This window comes from Rhodnius prolixus, unplaced genomic scaffold (genome assembly GCF_049639745.1).
Source record: "Rhodnius prolixus isolate KJV_2025 unplaced genomic scaffold, Rpr scaffold_2, whole genome shotgun sequence".
Lineage (NCBI taxonomy): Eukaryota > Metazoa > Arthropoda > Insecta > Hemiptera > Reduviidae > Rhodnius > Rhodnius prolixus.
The window spans coordinates 16,379,488-16,402,118 of NW_027411592.1; the positions used below are offsets into that span (position 1 = coordinate 16,379,488).

Below are 22,631 nucleotides of genomic sequence, written 5' to 3' on the forward strand. Positions count from 1 at the left end.
GCGAGGATTCAGAAGGGAATTGAAGAACAGCTTACGTCAGTTTTTTTTTTTTCAATCTAAAGGGCATTTCCTGTCTGGTATGATGTGAAATCTCTTCAGATTGTACGTTATATAACGTTTTGAAGTTAAGCTTACCTAATGTCTGAGAGGAGGGTAAGATTAGACGGATAGGAGATGACTGGATGGGCAGTAGGGTTATGATAAAATCAGTTACTCTAGATTTCCTTAAGTTCTTTATATGAAAGTAACACAGACAAAAAAATTAAAATAAAATAAAGGCACAAATAAGAAAATTAAATAGAGAATATACTCTGTAATTAAATGACTAAAAATTATGCGTTTCTCGAGTTTTTAACATTTTTTAATAAATTTGAAAAAACAAACAACAAACAATTTTTTTATATTTATCTACTTGATGCAACATTTGTTGCAGTTGTAAATGTACTAATAAAGTAAAAAAAAAAAAAAAATTTATACACATAGAATACATTTAACATATAAACCCTCCTAGGTGTATCTAGGTTATAACAGATTAAAGTATGTCCCATCCAGTCTCTCACCAAGATTTCAATCTCGTTTATTGTGTCTAGAATTTGCAGTTTTTTAAAAATAATAACCTAGACTTCTTTTTTTCCTTACGGTACAGTAGTAGCAAACTGCCAGGGTGGCGATTAGTTATAGCGCGGTCTCTTACTTTGCTGATGCTAGAAATGATTAAAAAAAAAATAATAATCATAAGAAGTGAAAGTTTTTTAACTATTGCCAGAAAAATTCTTTTAACAAAATTTCTCTATTGCCGAAACATTTAAGGCGACACAAACTATGAACCAGTTTAGTACAATTAAGATTTTGTGGCGTTATAAGCCTTGAAAAAAGGAGCATTCTTCTTGTAATGTGAATAATTTCGTAGTTTATCAAATAATTGGTTCTCAAAAATGAAATTGTACATCTGAACTTTTGATTATTAAATGTAATAAATTAATAAAAATTTGCTAAATAAAAAATGTTACCCTCTGCAATAAAAATGTATATTAATTTTAGAGCAACAAATTTTTGGATCCGTCTTCATTATTTAGAGGAGAATTTGAAGAAACACTTCCAAGACTGTCTAAAGTTTTAGCCAACCTCCAGTCATTCAGGTAATCTATGTGCAAAAATTATTGTTAAGTTTTTTTTGTTTTGGTTTTGTTCATTTATTTGTATTGCTTTTCTTCAGTGCACTGTTCACTTCTTTCTGTGCTATATTGGTCAGAAAATACTGCCAATTGCACAGTTTTGTACTGAACTTCAGAAACTTTTTTCGATTGATTTGTGTTGAAATTTAGTTTGAAACAAAAAATGTATTTTAGATCACTTTTCAATACTTACTGCAAGAATCTTCCGAAACTTGTCAAGGATACCGACTGTAAACCATGGAGTTTTGATCCAAAAATAGTATTCAAAACTTACGATAAATATACTGACAGGATAAAACTTATTGAGGTATTAACTAAAACTGTGAACAACTATCTAATATAAGTCCAAATCATTTGATCATTTTTTAAAAAACTTTTATTATATTATTTGAAACACAATTTTTAGGATTTGTTCAAAACAAGTTTGGAATATATTAGATTAGAAAAAGTGGAAGTTGGTGGTTATCATGGACATGATCTTAGCAGCAGATTGGATGTGATTTTGGAAGATTTTAACAATCTCTTAAATGGTTTCAGGTCAGTTTCGATTTTCAGAAAATTTTACTTTTACTTATCCCTTGTCAGAGCAAGTAAAATTATCTCAGAATTTTAATTTTGGGCACTTAGTACGAAAAAGGGGTTTATTTGATTGGTCTGAGTGTCTTCTGGGAAGTGTTTTTTTTGAATGCCCTGCGATTTTCAAGATTATCAGGATGCTCTCTTACTGTGCCTGGTAAAATCAAATAACATCTCTCAAATTGAAACCGAGAAATCGCTAATGTCCTATTGCGATGTCTACTACGAATAGATTCCTGCATTTGTTTAAGGATGGCCCTTTTGAGAATAATACATCAAACCAACGAACCTTCTGCCTTTAAAAGCATCCTATGCTTAACTAACCAAGCCCAAAAGGACAAGTTAGAGACGAAGTTAGGACGTGGGAAGTTACAAGTACGTTCTGCAATTAGGTCTTGCTTATTTTAGAAGTTGCTTACTTCTGGTATTCTTAACGTTAATATTTCTATACAGGATTCAGACCTTGATACTTCATTATTTGCATTCTCACCAGACAGTGCTTTGCTGTGACCGATTTTTTCTGATTATCTGGGATTTAGGATCAACATCGTCCATTATCTGTATAGTACAAAATCTTGCTGCGAGGCAAAAAATAAATTCATGAAGAGCGCGGAAGCTCTCAACATTTCTTTCAGCATCAAGAAACTTTCAGGCACTAATTGATAAGCGAAAGAATATAAAATTAGCTCAGCTGAGATTAAGCTAAGGAGGAGTGAGAATAAGACCATTGCAACGTTTCTGTCCCTTAAAAGTAAACGGTGCCTAAAAAAAGTAAGTAACAATGGAAGCGTAAATATCTCTATTAAAACCATATGTAGAGTGCAGAAGAAGAGGATGCTGCAGTGACGGCATTGCTTAGACAGAAGAATGTTGAAGATACTTCTGGTTATAATAATAAATAGGCATATGGATTTTTTAATGATAAAATATTAAGTCATTGGTTAAAAGGGAATTTTAGGGGTTCTGTGATTTCTTTGAAAACGAAATGTAGTGTATTTTGTGTAATTTACATTTTATTTTTTTTAAATGTTAAAACGCTAAAATATTTGTGTTTTCCTTTTCAAATTAAGTTTATTTGATTATTGCATTCAACAGGAAAACAACTAAGCATCATTATTAATTTAATTTTCCTAATTCTTGTTCTTTAAGGTGCTTGTCACTGGATCTTATGGACATAAACGATAACACACTAATCAAGGAATACGAAAAATTTCAGGAAAAAGTATTAGATTTTGATAAAAGGCTTGCAGCAATAACGGTAACTGCATTTGATGATTGTACAAATCTGGAACAATTGTTCAAGGTATTTTATATATGTTATCATCTTATCTTAGTGTGACGATATTTTTATTAATAGATTATTTTATTTTATCTTTATAACGATTGCCAATTAAAAGGTTCCTTTTCACTTTATGTTTTTTTATTGAACTTAGTCGCTTTAATGTGCGACGATGGTTCATGGCCGTGCACTCTTGTCACAAACTCACCATCATTTCGTACCTTATCTCAGTACTTTAGTAACTTAGTAAAAGCCCAGGGTAGTTGCAGACTGGTTTAAACACATTTTCCAGAAAATATTTTGGGGTTATACTGATTTGCCGTTTGTAAGTTTATCTTCGTACCTCACTGAATATTAAATATCCCAAACTTGGGGCGAACGCTGAAATCGACCGCCGATGATTGCTAGTGAATCTGTCCCAATAAGTACCGTTGTTATTATTCACTCAAAACAGAATTTTACTGTAGCAAGGGAATAGAATAGGGGCATTTTTGAGGGAAGAGTTGCCAAACTTATTCAAGGATATTCCTAAACCACACTACGAGCTCGCCAGCTGTACATATTTATTATTTTCACATTATTGTTCTGTAAAAATTAATATAAATGGTCGCACTTTGTAGATGATAAATGTATTTGGAAGCTTATTGGAAAGATCTATTATTAAAGAAGAAATAGATTCAAAATATATAAACATGATTCACATGTTTAGTGATGAAATCAATGTTGTTTCGGTTTGTTAACATTATTATCTCAGTTTAGATTCTTTTCTTAATAGTTAATGTATATTCAAATGTGTTATTATTTTCTAATTTAAAGGATATAGTTAACTGTACCTACCAAAAATATGAAGAAACTGGAGATCCAGAAGTAGCGACTACTCATTGGCCAACTGTCAGTCGATCAATCCTTTTTATCAGAACAATGTCAGCAAGATTGTCTACACCTCTTCAACAAATCAATGATTTTGATCATGAGTTAGTTTATATTAAAGATTTTCCATATTATTATTATTTTCCAAATAAAAACTTTAATATCGCTGATTTTTATCCGTCGTTGCTTGCACGTTTTTGTATCCCTAACTGGTATCGGATTTTCATTCATCATCAGAGGTTAGATTGCTGATTAAGCAATCAGCTTGGTGTAGAGAATTTGATATCAACTATATTTTCTTTGCATCAAACTGATATGCATGCTACTTTGGGTAAAATCAGTGATCTTATCCATCACTGCGGATCTAACCACATTTTATAAATACTAACTTCAGTCTTCACAATACTCTCTTACAGACCACACTGTCCTTCCCCAAGGTTCATCCGTAGCAGCACTAAAAAGAAAGCTGATCTTGTTCTCTAACCCTAATTGTGCAATTGTATTCACACGGAGCTAATTTCTTCTGTAATCGATAAATTACAAATATTTTAGATATCGTAGGAAGAACAGCCCAACTATCTTCATTAGATGAGAAATTTCTGGTTTTTTTTCTCGTATACAGGGTGACCAGAGTTATATGCTCCACCCACTTTTTTTTTAACGGCGGGAAATTTCGAAAAAATAAAAACACGTATTTAATCATTTTTAGACTAGTTTATTTTCAGTGATTGACCCATTTTTTTAAATTCCTGTATCTCGAGATACAGCATCCAACTTTGTTTTTCAAATGGAACGTTATATTTTTTGTTGCATATTTTTGTAGTATTTGAGCTCCTAAAAACAAAACAAAAAATGGGTCAATCGGTTAGGTTTTTCAAAAGTTATGGTAATTTAAAATATGAAAAACAAATTTCAGTTTACTGTCAAAATTAAGTTATTTTTTTTAAAGAATCTGTTCAAACTGGGCACAATCAACAGATAGGCAAGCCAAAACTCTGGACTCCAACGCTTTGCTTGTAGCAGCACTTACGGTGGCGAGGTCAAGATTTAGGCAGGCTAGAGTTATTCGACGTTCAGGTTTTTTTTTCTACAAACGTTTGGTGCGGAGTTTTAGGAAATCAACTAATCGGCCCATACTTCTACAGAGAGAACTTAACTGGTGAAAGGTATCCAACTTTTTTTTAAGAGATATTTTGCCAGTTCTGCTTGAAGATGTTCATCTACAACGTCGGCTAGATATGTATTTTCAACAAGATGGTTGCCCGGCACATAATGCGGGAGTGGTTCGAGGTTACTTGGACAGAAATTTTCATGAAAAGTGCTTAGGGACTCATTGTCCCATCCAATGGCCACCTCGATCTATGGACTTAACTCAAATGGACTATTTTTTGTGGGGATATCTAAAAAATAAAGTGTACAGTATCCTTAATCCCGTGGCTTCAGTCGATGATCTGAAACGTCGATTAACTCTAGCCTGCCTAGATCTTGACTTCGCCACCATAAGTGCTGCTACAAGCAAAGCGTGGGAGTCCAGAGTTTTGGCTTGCCTATCTGTTGATGGTGTCCAGTTTGAACAGATTCTTTAAAAAAAATAACGTAATTTTGACAATAAACGGAATTTTTTTTTCATATTTTAAATTACCATAACTTTTGAAAAACCTAACCGATTTCAAATTTTTTTTTTTTTTTTTTTTAGGAGCTCAAATACTATAAAAATATGCAAAAAAAATGATAACGTTCTATTTGAAAAAACAAAGTTGGATGCTGTATCTCGAGATACAGGGGTTTAAAAAAATGGGTCCATCACTGAAAATAAACTAGACTAAAAATGATTAACCACGTGTTTATTATTTTTTCGAAATTTCCCGCCGTTAAAAAAAAAAGTGGGTGGAGCATATAACTCTGGTCACCCTGTATATTATCTTTTTTTGGAAAGAAAATTTTCCGCTGACCACTTTTTTGAGGATACTCTACCAGAGGCATTATCTAGATATCCAACACCCAAATAACGATCACTCATTTTAATAAACACTTTTCTAACAAACTTGGAAGTAAGAGTTGATATAAGTAGGCCCGGTATTATTTTTCCCCTAACTGCCAAGGTGTAAACTCGCAAATCAAAACACGCCTTAAAATCATTGACTTATTTTAATTAGCGAGGCATTCTCTCTCTTAAGCTATACTGAAAGTGATTTGACTGATAATAATGTTTAATACCAGTAACAACCCACATTAGTAAAAAAAACTATTGTTTCAGATGTACTAAATCTGAAGATGCGGAAAAGATGAAAAGTAAGGCATTAAAAATTATATCATTCTTGGTAGAATTCGAACGTGAACTTGTGAACAAATGGGTAAAGCAAGTGCCAGCAGATATAGAAATTAATTTAGCTAAAAGCCTCCTCTCACGAAATCAGTCTAACCTTCTTGTCGTTAATTTTGATAGAAAGGTAATGTAATTTTAATATAAACTAGAATTTAATAGATAAAGTTGATTTTAGCTTAATTTGAAAATGATGAATTTGATCGAAAATCTGTCTTTTCTATTGCTTTAAACCAGTGCTAGTCAACCTGCTCCCTACCGCCCACTAATGAGCATTCCACCTTTCATTGTGAGTAGTAGGGGTTTTGTCCGATACTGAAGCACTTCCCCTTTTTCTTAATTTAATTGACTTTTTAAAATATTAAAATGGAATTTTTGTTTCAGTATAGTTTAAAATGTTTTCTTAGCTTTCTTTAAAAACATTTTTATTAGGTTTCATAAAATTCTTGGTGTTTATATTTAAATTTCTGAAAATACTCATGCTTCTATTGCTTTAAACCAGTGCTAGTCAACCTGCTCCCTACCGCCCACTAATGAGCATTCCACCTTTCATTGTGAGTAGTAGGGGTTTTGTCCGATACTGAAGCACTTCCCCAGGTAAGTTTAAATTTAAATACAGACTTTACTGTAGTAAGTTGTTTTATAAAGATTTATTCTGTCAAACTTAACGAAAGTCGACATAAAGTATTTGGTAAGTAATTATTATTACTTATATATACTGTAACTTGTATATATGTATACTGCATACATACTGTTATATATACTGTAACTTCCTGTAACTCTACTTCATAAATTTTATAAAGTCAAGTTACTTCCCTACTTTATAAATCTCGTTACTGCAGTACCGTTTGACGGTTAGAAAATTTTACTACTAACAGAGACACAAAAGTGGGTGGTAGGTATAAAAAAGTTGACTGCTCTCGCTTTAAAAAGTAGTTTTAGGATAAAGTACATAATTTCAGTATATAAAGCAAACATTTTTGACTCCGTAATCAGATAAATTATACGAAAACATTGTGTTTAAAAAAGGCCGTTTATATACATATATCTTTGATTTTTTAAAATTTGTTTTAATTACCTCCAAAGTACCTTTTCCGTTTTATGTACGGTAACGAGTCTTGTAAACGAGGGATAAATGTGTTACTGAAATTCGGAGTTTTGAAGAAAAATCCGTGAAAGTAATTTTTAGCTTTTCTTTACTTGTACTTTGGGTCTTGACCCAGTATCTTAAAATTACAAAAGTCGGAAAAAAAGTCTTTAAAAACTAAGAGTTGGAAGAAATTTCAACAATTGGTAGTAATACATTATTGAATTCATTTTTAATCTTCACTTTTCTTAGATTTTTTTCAATAATGCCCCATACAATTGTCTCTTTAACTTTTAAGATACATTACAAAATGTAGATTGATAAATTTTAATTGAATATAGCTGATCGCTGCCCTAAGAGAGGTTCGCTATATGAAGATGTTGGAAGTAGAAGGCATTCCAAAAGAAGCAATGGATCTTTTTGAAAGAAATGAAGAACTTCATCTTTGGAACGCAACTTTAAAGAAAACAGCGGAATGGTTAGAATTGTAATGATTACAATACAAGTATATCGTATTTCTTTCAGCGTTACTATTTTTTCTACAATTACTGGCAAAATGTTAAAATGAATAGATATATTTTTAGGACCAATTTTCATCAATATGGAAATGTTCGCATATTTTAAATATTATTAATGTAAATTAATATGAACATTATTAATTTCTTAAAATGCAGTAAACATTACTCTTTTAGAATAACATAAAAAATTTTATTCGTAATTTTATTTACTTAGAGAATTCAAATTTTTACAACTTGAGAAAGCAAGCTCACTCAAGGATAAACTGATACGTTTTTAAATCTTTTTTATATGTGATAGTTATCTTTTCACAGGTATAATAAAATGAGACAGCGATCGAGACCCCAAGAATTTGACATTGTATCAGATGAGGTGGAAATAATTGATTTACACATAAAAGAAATTATAGAAAATAATGATTGGAATTCTTCGGGTAATTAAAATATAAGTTTTGGGCCATAATAATAAACTTTACTGTTTTTGCGCTTTACAGATGTTGGCAGTCTCCTACTTTTCTAGTTCAGCCAATGCGAATGTTGTTAATCGCATCTTTCTTTTGATCATACATCATCTTCGGGACTTGTTTTAGCTGCAAGGTTGTCACTATCTAGCACCTTGGCAGCTACCGCTTCTTTTTCAGATACTTAGCGATTAACCAAGAGGTCTTCGGACTGTAACGAAATCGAGGTTCTTTAGGTTTCGTCTTATCATAATAAAAGTCCCATCAACTGGAACTACTATCCACAAAAACTAATTAGTTTCTCTAAAAGAAGACGTTATACTTTCACTGAAATCTGCCGGCGTTGTAGTAAACGCTGGGTATCCTCTTTTCAAACAGCATCTAACAACCTATTCAATAATCTTCCTTCCTCCTATAGCCCGTCGCACTTCTTTTAAACAAGAACTCCCTATTCAGATTCTCTCATTATTACTTCCAAATAGTAAGAAAGGAGCATTTAACCCTGTTAAAAAAATGCCTGCGTGAACGATTATCTTCCTTTTCTCTCATTGTGGTAAATACCTGGAACTCTCCTCCATAGATGATTCTTTCTGGTACTCTTCCTAAAGTTACACACTATTATCGCTATTAAAATCATTACATGAAAGTTAGCTGCGACATTGATTCTCTGACATCAAACTCATCCAAGCCAGCAAAGAACCATCCTAAAAATTCACTGTTTTAAGCGCTGATGGACATCTCATTCGAGAAAGCCTTAACACAATTTATGCAGATTATTAAGAACTTATGCAAATTATGCTTTCTACATATCCAACAAGTCGCTTTAGAAGTTCTAATCACATGTTTTGAAATCCTGTATTGTTAAATTTATTTTGAGTTATTTGGTTTTAAACATAGAAAGCTTAATGATAAACTTATTTTACAGATAATTGGACTTACATAATTCAGCTTCACGATAAAGTGATTGCTTTGGCCGAAAGGATGTGCCGCTCACAAGAAAATTTGAATAAGACAATGGAGTTGATTAATAAATGGAATCTGGAGCCATTATACACGCGCCCTAAAGGAAAAAAAGAAGCATTATTGGTATACAATGATATGGATGCAATTAATGCTAGGTGTTTATCTTTTTTTCTTTGTTGATTTTAAAAGTTATTGAGAACTTGATTTTTTTGTTGATTATTAGTTATTAATCTTTGAATGTGTTTGAGTATCAACAATGTTTCATTTTAGGTATAATGACATCATTGCTGTTGGACAAGAAATTTATTATTACATTATGATGAATTTTTGCCTTTTGCATAATATTCAAATAAAAGATACTACCAATATTGATGAAGAAATACCATCCGAAGCAGCTGCTGACGCTATGAAATCTTCGGCTATACCCGAGAGAGATTCAAGTTTTGACATTGCTGAGTCACTTTTATCAAAGGGTTAGATTTCTAAAGTTAAGAAGATTAGATTTTCGTAAATAATGGATGTATTACACAATTCAAATTCAGTATAAAACCCACTTCTTACGCCTATTTCTATTATTTTTTAGAAGAACAAGTCAAATGGAGTTTTTAATAGAATTAATTATGTTATGATGATGCTCTATCGTATATCTATGTCTTAAGGAGATGTGGTACTTATTTTCTGAGTTTACAGAAGAGGCTGACACTTGTTTTTTCCATTAGTTATCTGTTCTTTTTTACTGTTTTGAATTGTGATTTTCAGCCGAATTCATTTCAATTCAATTTGTTCAATAGGATAACAAAAGACTTTCTTTTGAAGAAATCTTGACTTTAGGCAATGAGATAACATCTCTTTTGTAGAGTTACGAAATGTTTGTTAGAAATAAGCAGCGAGAAGTATTTATGAAGTATTCTATGTTCTTATAGATGAACATATTCGTCTGCACGCTAATAAGTACGCCATTTACACTCTGATACAGGATAACGAAAGGCTGATAGAAGAGTTGTTTTTAAAATCACGTTCTAATAATCTTGTATTTAGAGAGCTGAAATATTATACAACTTCAGCACCAAACAAAACAATTTTGAATTTCCTTTAATTTATTTATTTATTTATTGTTATAGTGGTCTTGTTTGCACATTAACCAATTACTTTATATGAGGGCTGGAAAAAAACAACATATTGGTATGAACAATTATAGTTGGCTCCTAACGCCTCAATTTACCTATATGTTGGTGGAAAAAAACCAGCCCTATCTTTTCCAATATTCAATTTGAGGAATAGCGCAGCCTCTTTCCCTTCTTTCTTCGTCATGCCAGCCACTCTTCTACTACATTCTGCTTCGTGGCTTCCATGAGATAAGGATATCTTGAGCGCTGCGTACTGACATTCCTTCCTAGAACAACACAATGGTCTCTGAATGTGACTTCGTTATTTAATGTGAGCTTAGAGTGGTGTAATTAGTAGTGTAGTTATGATAGTACTTGTGTGAGTAATTAAGAACTAAAATCGCAACTATGGAGTTTAGCTGCATCCTATATTTTTATTTTATTCTCTCTAATGAATTTGTAAATAATTCGTAGCGCATCAGGATTCATTATAGCTAAAATACTTTTAGCGCTACAGGGAAATCGTACGTGTGTTGCCAATTCCTTTAGGAACTTGTCTCTATTTCTATTATATCTGCTGCATCTGAAGAGGAGGTGATCGATGTCCCCATCCTCCCCGCTATTGCAATCACATTTGGGACTATCTAATAACTTAATTTTATGCAGATGCGGATTTGTGAGATTATGGTTGAACCTCAGTCGCATTATTGTTGTGTAAAATTGCCTTTCCCCCTCCAGTACTTCTACAAACCATGGCTTGTTGGGAATCCTAGGCTGTAAATCAGCGTAATATTTACCCTTAATTTCTTTTTCCAGATCGTAGAGCTTTTGCCATGCGTCATAACAACGCTTTCTTAAAGCACCTTCGAAATCCGCTAAATTGAGCACTGGAGTATGTTCCCCTAACAAAATCGCTCTTTTTGCTAGCACGTCGACTTTCTCGTTATCAACTATCCCAGCATGCCCTTTCAGCCAAACCAGATGCAACCTACCCATTGCATTAATCAAATGACTTACAATTTCTATAATTATGGGATCAAAAACATCGCCCGGACGTTTTATTTTTTGGAGTGCACTTTTAGAATCACTAAGAATGACTATTATGTCATTACTTTGTTTTTGTTCCGCCAGGATTACCGCATTCCAAATCGCTACGATTTCTGCGGTAAATATTGAGGGATTATTAGGGAGCTTGTATAGGCGAAAACTTCCCGTTTGCGGGTCAAGTACAGCACAACCTACTCCCTGCTCCGATTTTGATTCGTCCGTAAATAGTAAATAAGGGTTGATTATGATTTCCCTCATGCGCGCTATAAAAGCTAGGTATGTTAAATCCCCCCATTCTTCTTTCACCTTATCATATAAATCTAAATGGACGTACGGAGATTCTTTACAAGATTCTTCATAGTGAAGAGATCACCGAGGAGCCGCGTGCAACACCTCTAGGCCAGAGTATAATTTCTCCGTTACTCTAAACATTTCACACATTAATGGCGTTTTCTTTTTTAACCAAAACCTGTGTGAGCGAACCACTTCTGAGAGCTCTGAGATTCTCATCAAGGAAACCTCCTTAAACTTAATTAGCCTTTTGCTTAAGAACTTTCCCAACAATAATTCTCGACGTATGTGTAGAGGCATAATTTTAGCCTCCACAAGGAGAACATTTGTGGGAGTTGATCTCATAGCTCCCAGACAAATGCGTATTGCTTTGTACTGGACCTTGTCCAACCCAGATAGTGAAGTTTGGCAGGCATCTCCGTAAATACCGCAACCATAATCTATTTTAGATAAAATTAAATTTCGGTAAAGCAGAAGGGCTATTTTTGGGTCGGTACCACATGTGACATGTGCAACATATCTAAGCACATTCAATGCTTTTTCTCAACTTTGGATTATTCCCTTAATGTGAGGTCTCCAAGTTAATTTGTGGTCTACATAAAGTCCTAAGACCTTAACTATTGGCGATTGCGAAACTTTAAACGGCCCTAACTGTATAGTGCCAGCAAGAATGTTCTGAAGCTTTCTACTAAACATGGTGACTGAGCTCTTATTTCCAGAAATGCGAAAACCCAAGTGGTTGCACCATGCATTGAGATCATGCAAGGCCTGTCCCATTATTTCTACCAAATTTTCTTCGGATTTTCCTCCAGTGTATACAGTGAAATCATCAGCAAACTGGACTATCCTGATTTCCGGAACGAGCCAGTCTCTCAAATCAGATGTATATATATTAAATAGCAAAGGGCTAAGCACGGCACCTTGGGGGAGACCAATGCCTGTTGTTCTGGGACCCGTTACCAAAACTCCCCTTCTAATAATTAATTGTCTTTGTTGTAACATATTAATTATATTTACTATTACCCTGCCAGGTACTTGCATTACCAACATTTTATCCTTTAGTATTGCGATATTTACGTTATCATATGCTTTATGAATATCTACGAAAGCCGCTAATAAGGGTTTGTTTTCCGTTCTATTTAAGTGCACTTCATTAACAAACGCTGCCAGACAATCTAATGTGCCACGGTGCCTTCTAAAACCCAGCTGATGTGGGGCCAGCTTATTATATTCCTCCACCCACCAATCCAACCTATGCTTTATCATCCGTTCATACGCTTTGCACACACAGGACGATAAAGCAATTGGCCGATACGACTGGTACGAGTTGGGAATTTTACCAGGCTTTAAGAGAGGAAATATTAAATGGGTTCTCCAACTTTCAATCATAGCTCCCCCAACCCACATTTCGTTCATAATTCTAAGGAGCGATAAAAGGGCCGGAAATGGAAGGTTTTGTAGCATTTGATAGTGAATACCGTCTTGGCCGGGTGATGTACTACCTCCTTTTTTTAGAGCATACTTCAATTCCCACAATTGGAATGGCTGATTCAAGTCCTCATCACCAATTGGGATATTTGATAGGTCGATAAACTGGCTAGCATAGTCTGGAGTCAGAGATTTATGGAATTCTTCAACCCAATGGCCATCATCAGTGACTTCTACTTGGGGAGAGTGACCTTTTTTTAGACTTCGAATTCGCTTCCAAATGACGTTACAGGGAGTTTGTCTATCTAAACTATTGCAAAATTCGTACCACATTATTCGTTTTTTTTCTTTGTACGTCCGACGACTGATTGCTAGTTTTCTGTTTAAATTAACGTAATTTTCCAAGGTGGGTGCTCTCTTATAGCTTTGGTAGGCTATTATTGACTCTTGCTTGACTCTATTGCAATCATCATCCCACCAAGGCTTGATTGCTCGATTTGGGTTTAAATAAAGCCATTGTGGGAATCTAGGAATGGATCCTAAGGCCGCTGATCTTATTTCTTGAGTCAAATAATCATAAGTGCAGCTGGTGGATTCCGATGTACTGAATTTTAAATCCAGTACCATCCGATACTTTCCCAATCCGCCTTACTGAGATTCCAACCTCCTGCCTTAGGGTGCCTAATGCGTGCACCAGAGGTTGCCTGCCGCCTATTAAATGACTTCACCAGAATTACCAGGTGATCCGAACCCAAGGGCTCTTGTATTACTTCCCAACTGAGCTCAGACATCAGATCTGGAGAACATAAAGTTATATCCACAGGTTGAGCTCGAGCCCCCGGTCGGGGAATCATAGTGGGTGACCCATCATTTAATGTACACAGACTGTACGAATCTATTAACTCTGCTAGAGCTCGTCCTTCTAGGTTTTCCCGATGTCCCCCCCACATTGGATGAAGCGCATTAAAGTCTCCACCAAGAATAAGAGGACCCGAAACTTGATTTAGTACATTACTCCATTCCTCTACTGAGGCTTTATGCCCAGGACGGCAGTAAGTGCTAAGGACCGTAATACTGACGCTCCTAAATAGGATTTTAGCCCCACATATCTGAACTCTGCCCCTTAATGGATTATTCAGCACTATTGGGTCGAAAGGCAATTTTTTACTGATAAATATGGCACTTCCACCATACCCATCCTCACGATCGTCTCTGACAACGTGATATCTTCGCAACTCTAATTTTAGGTTATACTTAAACCATGTTTCACTTAAGATGGCCACATCGACGCACCTCTCGCGCAACAGGACATCAAAACTGTCCCTATTGGCTAAGTACGATCTTATATTTATTTGTAAAATTTTCATTAGGACTGAGAATGTTTTTGTGTGATTATCTTAGATTTACAGCCTAAAGGCACTTTTGGAATATCCTTCATATGTTCAAGGTTATATGCTTTTGTTTTACTATTCTCATTTCTTTCCGAACTAGACCGCAGACTACTCCTTCGTTCTTTGGTGAGCATTCTCGCGTTACCCGCAGAATGCGCTCCTTTTGAAGGAGTAGCACTCTCAGTTTTTTCCCCTTTATAGAATTGGGATACAAGTAGTGCTAGGGATTTGGTAGTTTCACCAATATCTCCCTTACTCAATGAATCGATCACTCCAATGATTACATCTACCACTGGGTGATCTACTGCGGCAAAAGTTTTTCGGATATCCTTGATACTGATTTTATCCTTGTCTTTTTTTTGGCTGACTTCTTCGATTTCCACAATAGGCCCATCAGGAACATCCCGATGTCCGCCCAAAATCGGCGTTTTCTTCTCTGACCGCCTCTTTTGTTTTCGTGGCCGTTGATGTTTTAAGGGGTGGAGTAAGGGATCTGGAAGGGGGGGAAATTCTTCCTCCGTCAAGCACTCGAATCTGTTCCTTTTGGTTACCTCTACGAAGGTGGTACCTCCTAGATATGTAGTACCATATGTAACTTTTTCTTTAATCAATTTGTTTTCTTCTTTATATTTTGGATACGCCGCATCTGTAGCCAAACGATTACCTCGGCAGTGAATGCATTCCGTTTTGTTTATTTCACATTGTTCGATGCTATGAGCACCAGAACATTTACTGCACCTCGGTTGCCCTTTGCATTGTGAGCTGGAGTGCCCGTATCGAAGACAGTTGACGCACGGTCTTCTATTTGGTACATATGGTTCCACTTTAAACCTGGCACCATACATTGAAACGTATCTCGGTAAGCTCTGACTATCAAACGTCAGAAAGCAGGTCTCGAGTGGCCTGTTTTCTACCCTTCTGAATATTCTTTTTACATTAACTACTCGGATTTGACTTTGAATATTCTCCAAAATCTCTTGTTCAGATATTGAAGACTCCATGACCCCTTTTGAAAAAATAAGGTGGTCCGGAATGTAGGCTTTCAAATTTTTTTTTAAAAAAACAATTATTATTTGTCAAATAATTTGCTGCCTCGGGGGGACTTGTTTCAATTTTCATTCTATTCTTCCCAACTGACCTTATATCCAGGATATCATGGGAATGTTTATTATCCTCGGTGTAAATCCATTTGCCAAAAGTAACCAGATGGATACTTCCCAGGTTACCCTCATTTCCCTCAACAAAGATGAAGTAGGGACCTTTATCATTTGGCTTGAATTTATTTTCAGCCGGTAATTGTAATGTTTCTATTGCAACATGACCACTATTTTTCGCAATGTCGTCATTTTTACCCAATTTGGGAGCCCGGATTAGGTCCAAGGGGGTTCTCTCCCGAACCAGCGACCTTTTATTTGATTTGCCTGCATTAGGAATTACGCTAATGTTTTCTGTAGGCGAACTATTGGAGTTATTGCTACTGTCAGTATTACTATTATTAGAAGTATACTTATCCGCTTGGATGTAGGGTATCGGTGGTGGTCTTCTGTCATGTGGCAGCCCATCGATACTCTCCTCCATTTTAGTTTTGCTGTTGGGTTTAGTCCTTTGTTATTGTAAAAATTTCAAGTGTAAAAAAACTCTTTTTTTGCGCGGAAAAGCGAGATTTTTTTTTATAAACAACTCCTTAACCCCACAAAGTTCCTTATTCTAAATAATTTTAAAGTTAAAATTCTTTTCGTCCAACAAAAAACTACAAACTTTGTGGAGCTAAAAAGTGAAATTCTTCCTTTAATTAAAGTGGAAAAGGTTAAAATGTTCTAAAGAAGTTTAGTTTCATAGCTGATCAATACTTTATAGTCTGTTCCAGAGTGAGTTCAGCTAGCCTTTGTACTTTGTGCTTGAAGGTAAACCTACGACTGTAGTTTTAAAATGGTCACTAATTAATCGTTTATTGGGATAAGTTTTTGCAGAACAGAAAATCCTGAATGGTAAAATTAGGTGCAAGAAAGTGATAAAAAAAAAAAGTTCTTAATGTGAGTTTAAAACCGATGAGCTAGCAACATAGTACGAGCAACATCGTACATCATAGTAGTGAATTTCACGCGGACAAAATCGTCATCAAAAGCTAGTAGCTAGTAAGGTGTATCTAAAGATTCTGAAGTCCACGAACTTCTGTAGATTGAAAAACAGTCATTTTTTAGTGACTTATAATAACTGCTAAATTATGTTTAATAGATTATGTTTAATCGATTTTAGTATTCATTTCCTTGTACTAATTTTGGTCTCCTATATTGATGAATAATAGACGAAAAACCATTAAAAAACAAAAAATGTTTTAGATGAAGACGAAGACGGTTCTGACATTGCTAAACTGTCAGAAGAAGAATCGAGCGGTACTCAGGCTTCGGCTTTAACGTCTGTAAGTGTAAAATGTATTTAGAAGTTGGAAATTTCTAACAGTAGATAAAACGAGTTGAAGGTGTGAAGAATACTCTACCATCAATTATATTAACGTCAACCAAAACTCTTTAAGTTCATGCTCATTTGTTTTCAGATCAATAACTTTAGAAATAGGGTAATTTATGTAATTAAATGCATCTAAATGCATAACTACAAATTAAAAGTGGAGAAAAAAGGAATGTACATCTATGCTGATAGGCTAACAGCGCTTTCTGCTCTTCGGTGCTTCCCTTTATTCTTTCCTTTTACATAGTAATAATTATATGTTAAATGATGTTCACAGCAACTAAAATCACCATACTTCTTTAAATAATTTCAATGATGATTCCTGATCAATTCGGTGTTTGGTTGTTAAAAAACATAGTCCATATTTACTTTAAGGCTACTTATCCATGAATTTTTTTCAGTCTATAGCCGTTATCTTGCCTTAATTAGTCTTTTTCTGTTACTCTTCTTATTCCAATCTAATATTAGTCATCCTGTTCATCTGAAGCAATTAATAGTCAAAACAAATTTCTTACCCACGTTATATCTTTCAATATATTCTTCCTCTTATTAAAAAATAGTAAATAATAGATTATTCATTTCTACTTGGTTCTTTTTCTGTATGATAATAACATCCATTTAAGAAAAAGGTATTAGAATGTATTTTCCAATATGGAACCTACTGCCCCTTTAAGTTCGAAATCCTTAGTTGATCGTTACATTCCTGGCTAAATGGCATTGCACGGAAGAATCCTCCCGTTTTGAAATAATCAGTATATTTCGCTAAATTCTATACCTACTATTAGGGAAGAATTTTTTTAAATCATATCTTTTGTTAAAATACTTTCAATGTGCTCCAACTGCTGGAAACAACTCTGGAACTAGTGAAATTGCTAACTTCTAGACATGAATTGCTTAAGGGAAAATGTTGCAACTTTACTGCCTGATTAGATTTATGATTTCCGTCTGATTATTTGAATGTGTTGATGAAAACCGTAAAGAAGCTCTTAACGAAATAGTTCTGGTTAAGGGAGCAATTCTGTAGAAAATGAAATTCTCACGTAGATTTTTAGAACGTCAGAATCAAGAAACCAACACTATTGCAGTTGAACTGTTGAATTTATGCGATAAAATCATCTTTCTCCATTTTTCTCGGTAATATGAAGTTCTTCAGCTTACTTACTATCCGTGATGAACAGTATTCAGTAGTGAATGGAACATCTAAGCTTTCTCCTTACGCCAATGACGCGCCTATTTAATTAAATATATACATTAATTAGGATGTTATCCGAAATTAGTTGAAAATTGCCATGTCATAATCATTCTCTGACTCACCCATCCATCATACATATAACTTTTTCTCTCTTAAATAATAGTTTGAAGAATCAATAAACTTAATTAGTGAAGCGCAATCAATTTATATAATTAAGTATTCTGTTGCAGCAATTATTTATATCTGGTCAATCTGAATCAGAATTGTCTGAGAGTGGCAACGATGATTATTCACCAATTGTTTTTGGTGCCGTAGATTCAGAAAAAAAAGAATTTGCAAGACCTGCAATAAGAGCCAAGTTAGTGTTTAATATTATTTCTTTTATATTTTTCATTAGAATATGAAGACAACATTTCGATATGAATTTTCAGTGGCCCATTTTCTGTTTGTCTATTACTATTTTCTAGAATCTATTCAAGCAATATCTTTTTTCTAATGCAATAAAATTTTGTGCACGTTTGCGCCTTTATTAAAAATATATCGTTTAGTCTTCTCAGAGTTGGAACTTTAGCATACAATTTGTAAAAAGTGTAATTGTAGATATATTTTTTCAATTGTTATGATTTTATTCAATTGTTTATTCTGGTACATAATTTTTTAGATATTTGGCAGATCTGTGGGAAACGAAGATACGAAGTAATGATGAAGATATGCACCCAGTTCCTGTTCATCCTTTCCAGAAAAACGTAGTTGCTAAACAAGGGGATAGTTTGAAACAAAAATCAAAAAAAAAGAAAAAAAAAGGGAACGGTAAAGTGGGTCCGATAGCATTTAATGATAATGATGCTGCAGGTGCACAAATGAAAAGAATTGCGTTCAAAAATAAATCTTCAGAAAATAAAAACGAGAAGAGTATAAATAGTCATTCAAAATTATATTTAATTTTAGAAATGACTAAATTACAGCCAGTAAGTCAAGCGTAGCTTTTAATAAAAGTATTACAATTAATTATCTAATATTTAAAAAAAGCTAAAAGTGATTTGAACATGCAGTTATAGTTTTATGTCTTTCTAGGAAAGTTGGAAGAAATTAATTGATGAGTTTAATAATAATCCTAAAGTTGTTCAAAGGTGGAATAATTATTTGAATTTAGTAGATGAATTAATTGAAGACGGATTACTTCACGCAGTTGCAGCGTCGTAAGTAAATATTATATGCTTGAATTTCATAATAGTATTAATAATAATTTCATTTTTGGTAACTGTTGCTTTATGAGAGTTAGAAAAAACAGAAGGTCCATTACTCTAAACTATTTGTTACAGAGAGCCGTTTACCTTCATTAATAGTGTTTGTTATTAGAGGTTCACAGATAATTCTTAATCTAGAAAAAATAAGTTTAAGCTTTTAACTGTTCCAATCGATCGCAATTCTGTTTGTTTGTGCTTTCCACCCCATTTTAATGCTCTCATCATTGAGCTTCTCTTAGTAGTTCAACCCTTTTCTATACACTTTCTGGGCTGGTCTTCGAGCCCAACGTGACGTGAGTTAGCCTAGCTAGCGGGATTATTTCATTTTAACATGCTTAATGTGTCACTTGACCCCAAGCTTTTAAAAAAATTAATGCTTAACAAAGAAAATTATTTCACCTCGAGAATTTTATTTCATAACGTGGAAATTTTCACATATGGCATATGGACTACGTGATTAGTTTATTTGTAGAGCGCCTAATCTGAAATGATGAAACTGACATAAACTTCAGTTACAAAACTAATTGTTCTAACAATATTTTACGTAGACTTAGCCCTTGAGCCTAATGGAAAGCCAAACGCTGAGTGAAAATCAAATCTTAAACCGTAGCAAACTGAACCAAGATCTTTGTACAGCAGTAAAATCAATCTGTATTGTAAAAATTTACATTTATTTGTGTTTTTATCCACTGCTCAATATATTTATTTTTTTTTTCAAATAGAATCAGTGAATAACTTGCTAATTTCAAGTATGTTGTATCTAATCACACTTTTGAATATCAGGATAGGTTTTTTCATTGAAGAAATGAACCCCAGACGATTGCATGCACCTTTATTTGAAGCGAAAATGTTATTAACTGAACTGGATATTCACTTTGAACCTTCGTTGGAAGAAGATAAACATGATACACAAAGTTTATTTGGAATAATGTCACTAATCCTGTCAGATATCAATGCAATGGCTCTTCTGATACCAAGAATAATAAATAAGCCACCGTATATGGTAAATATTTTTGTTTTATAGCTTTAAATAAAAATAAAAATCTTAAATAAAAAACATACATATGTATTCTGTTTCTAATGTGTGATTCTATTAAAAGTTAGATACAAAATTTTTATACTGCAAAACAATCCATTTTTAATTTCTCTAATCTGCTCTAAAAAGGAAATAGTTCCTAACATTACATTACGAAATAACTCATTAAGAGAGAAACTCATTGAAATTTTTTTTTAGAAGCCCTGAATAAAAGAACGTTTTTTCTTCAAATTATGCTAAATACGAAGACATACTTCTATAGGATTGCAAAATGATTTTCACTAAACTTATTCTTACCGTTATTTTGAGGTTTTAATGTCAAAAAAACTCCTGGGAGATACACGAACTTCAGGGCGATTTAATATCTCACATTCTGGTGTGCTGTTTTAGGACGTTATGTATTTGGCTTAATAACGACTTCTGGATAAACCTAAACTAAAAAAATTGACTGTTTTAAGTTACACTAGAATTAAATTGAAATATAAAGCGTTTACCAAACGCCATTATTTATTTGAAGAAAACTTAAAAATTTGAAGGAAATTTAAATAATTTCTACAAGCTTTATAATTGTGCAGTCAGTAAAATTGGGCTATAGTTTCGCTTCAATTTTTCTTTTTTTATTTTTCTCGCGACTTCGGAATTTTCTTTAAGAACCTTGTCTTATTATGTTAAATTAATTCATTTATTTATTTAGAATGATATAACTGCAAACGAAGACATATCTGGAATGGCTTCGGACACCATGAATCGGATATCTCTTGCTTCCTTAAAGGTATTTGTATATAATGATAGAAGGAAATTAGCATAACTACTTAGTAAAAAAAATACTAATAAATAAGGGCAAATTCGAACATTTGTTCTCATAATGTTTGAGAACTGTAATAATTATTGTAATGACATTCTCAAATGTCAGAGCACATGTAGAGAACGTAAACGTAGTTGATCTATTTTAGAGATAAGGGCTCATTGCTCAAGACTTCGGAGATGGTGAGATTTTTCGTCAATAAAAATAAAACCTTTACGGTTCCTTTATTTATGTCAAAAATCAAGTTATTTCTCAGTTTCGACTCACAAGAGTAATTTTCTGTAATCTATTTACAAAAAAATAATACAAGTAACTGACAAGACATTTGAATATCCATGTTTAATGTCGTTCCAGTAAAATGCACTTTGATTTCTGTAAATAAACTTTAGGAATTGTACTATGTAAGTCGAAACGTAGAGGAAAAACTTAGTTATTAAATAAGTATAGGAAAGTTTTTTTTAATGTAAAAGCAACTCATACTTGATTTTGGACTATTCAGTTTGCGCCAACTTATTGAGATAAAAAATGTTCGAAATTAGTGAAATTTTAAGAAGTTAATTTACAAAATTCAATAAATAAAATTTTAAAAAAGTTGCAAGAACAAAGTACTCTCTTAATTTTCATTATTATTATTATTATTAATATAAATATTAAATAACAAAAGATGTCAACGATTGAATAGGTGAAGAAATTTGTAAAACCCTACTATGAATACTCATACTTATGGCTAGAAGACCAACCTGAGCATCTGAGGGAATTCTTGAAATATGCTAAAATCTTAACGCCTGAAGAACTGGAATTAGAAGACAAAACAAATGAATACGGCGAACTTTATTTGAAAGAAATGGAACCTACTTTAGAGCAATTTAAAGATATGGTATACTTATGGTATAATTATATTTAACAATTATCCTTGGGAATTTTGAGGTACTGTTACTAAAATTTTGTAGATCATTTTTTTTTTTTAATTCCGAAGTTTCGACCTTCTTCAGGGTATTATAAATTTGTAGAGTTTTATGTTTAGCTATATCATCATAACCGTTGAAGTTACAGAATAAGAAATTCCTAAGAATAATCTATTAACGACGGTCGAAAACCAAATCATCGTAGTTAACGATAAGATAAATTGCTCTTCAATGAATAATTTCTAATATAAAATTTTAATTTCTGTTTGTAAATATTAGATAGATTCCTATGAAGAACTCTACAGAAAAATTTCTGAAATGGAGGTTAAACATAGCATAGATACATGGCTTACAATTGATCTAGCACATTTTAAGCAAGCCTTATTAAATCTTTGTGCAAAATGGGCTTTGCTCTACAAGCAGTATCTTATTGACGACATAGATTTTAGGTAAGTTTTTTTTTTATTA

At 33.4% G+C, this 22,631-nt stretch overlaps 1 protein-coding gene across 6 annotated transcripts in view; it reads left to right on the forward strand.

Moving 5' to 3' along the window:
* The window catches only part of LOC141449126 (dynein beta chain, ciliary-like), a 71,011-nt gene that overhangs the window by 6,751 nt on the left and 41,629 nt on the right, over nt 1–22,631 (forward strand). For 5 of the 6 annotated variants that reach the window (XR_012455344.1, XR_012455345.1, XM_074118220.1 and 2 more), the window contains exons 8-26: nt 1,042–1,139; nt 1,350–1,482; nt 1,582–1,712; nt 2,901–3,054; nt 3,651–3,761; nt 3,847–4,004; nt 6,158–6,350; nt 7,652–7,788; nt 8,141–8,259; nt 9,212–9,404; nt 9,520–9,722; nt 16,852–16,931; nt 18,401–18,528; nt 18,832–19,138; nt 19,245–19,369; nt 20,201–20,420; nt 21,148–21,225; nt 21,941–22,135; nt 22,443–22,612. Coding sequence is in view for 4 of the 6 variants with exons in the window: in XM_074118220.1 (XP_073974321.1) it covers nt 1,042–1,139; nt 1,350–1,482; nt 1,582–1,712; nt 2,901–3,054; nt 3,651–3,761; nt 3,847–4,004; nt 6,158–6,350; nt 7,652–7,788; nt 8,141–8,259; nt 9,212–9,404; nt 9,520–9,722; nt 16,852–16,931; nt 18,401–18,528; nt 18,832–19,138; nt 19,245–19,369; nt 20,201–20,420; nt 21,148–21,225; nt 21,941–22,135; nt 22,443–22,612 (2,933 nt within the window). In the remaining 2 variants the exon portion in view is untranslated. Of the gene's footprint in view, nt 1–1,041; nt 1,140–1,349; nt 1,483–1,581; nt 1,713–2,900; nt 3,055–3,650; nt 3,762–3,846; nt 4,005–6,157; nt 6,351–6,685; nt 6,821–7,651; nt 7,789–8,140; nt 8,260–9,211; nt 9,405–9,519; nt 9,723–16,851; nt 16,932–18,400; nt 18,529–18,831; nt 19,139–19,244; nt 19,370–20,200; nt 20,421–21,147; nt 21,226–21,940; nt 22,136–22,442; nt 22,613–22,631 lie in introns of those variants that run through there. The other variant, XM_074118223.1, reaches the window with a different exon arrangement.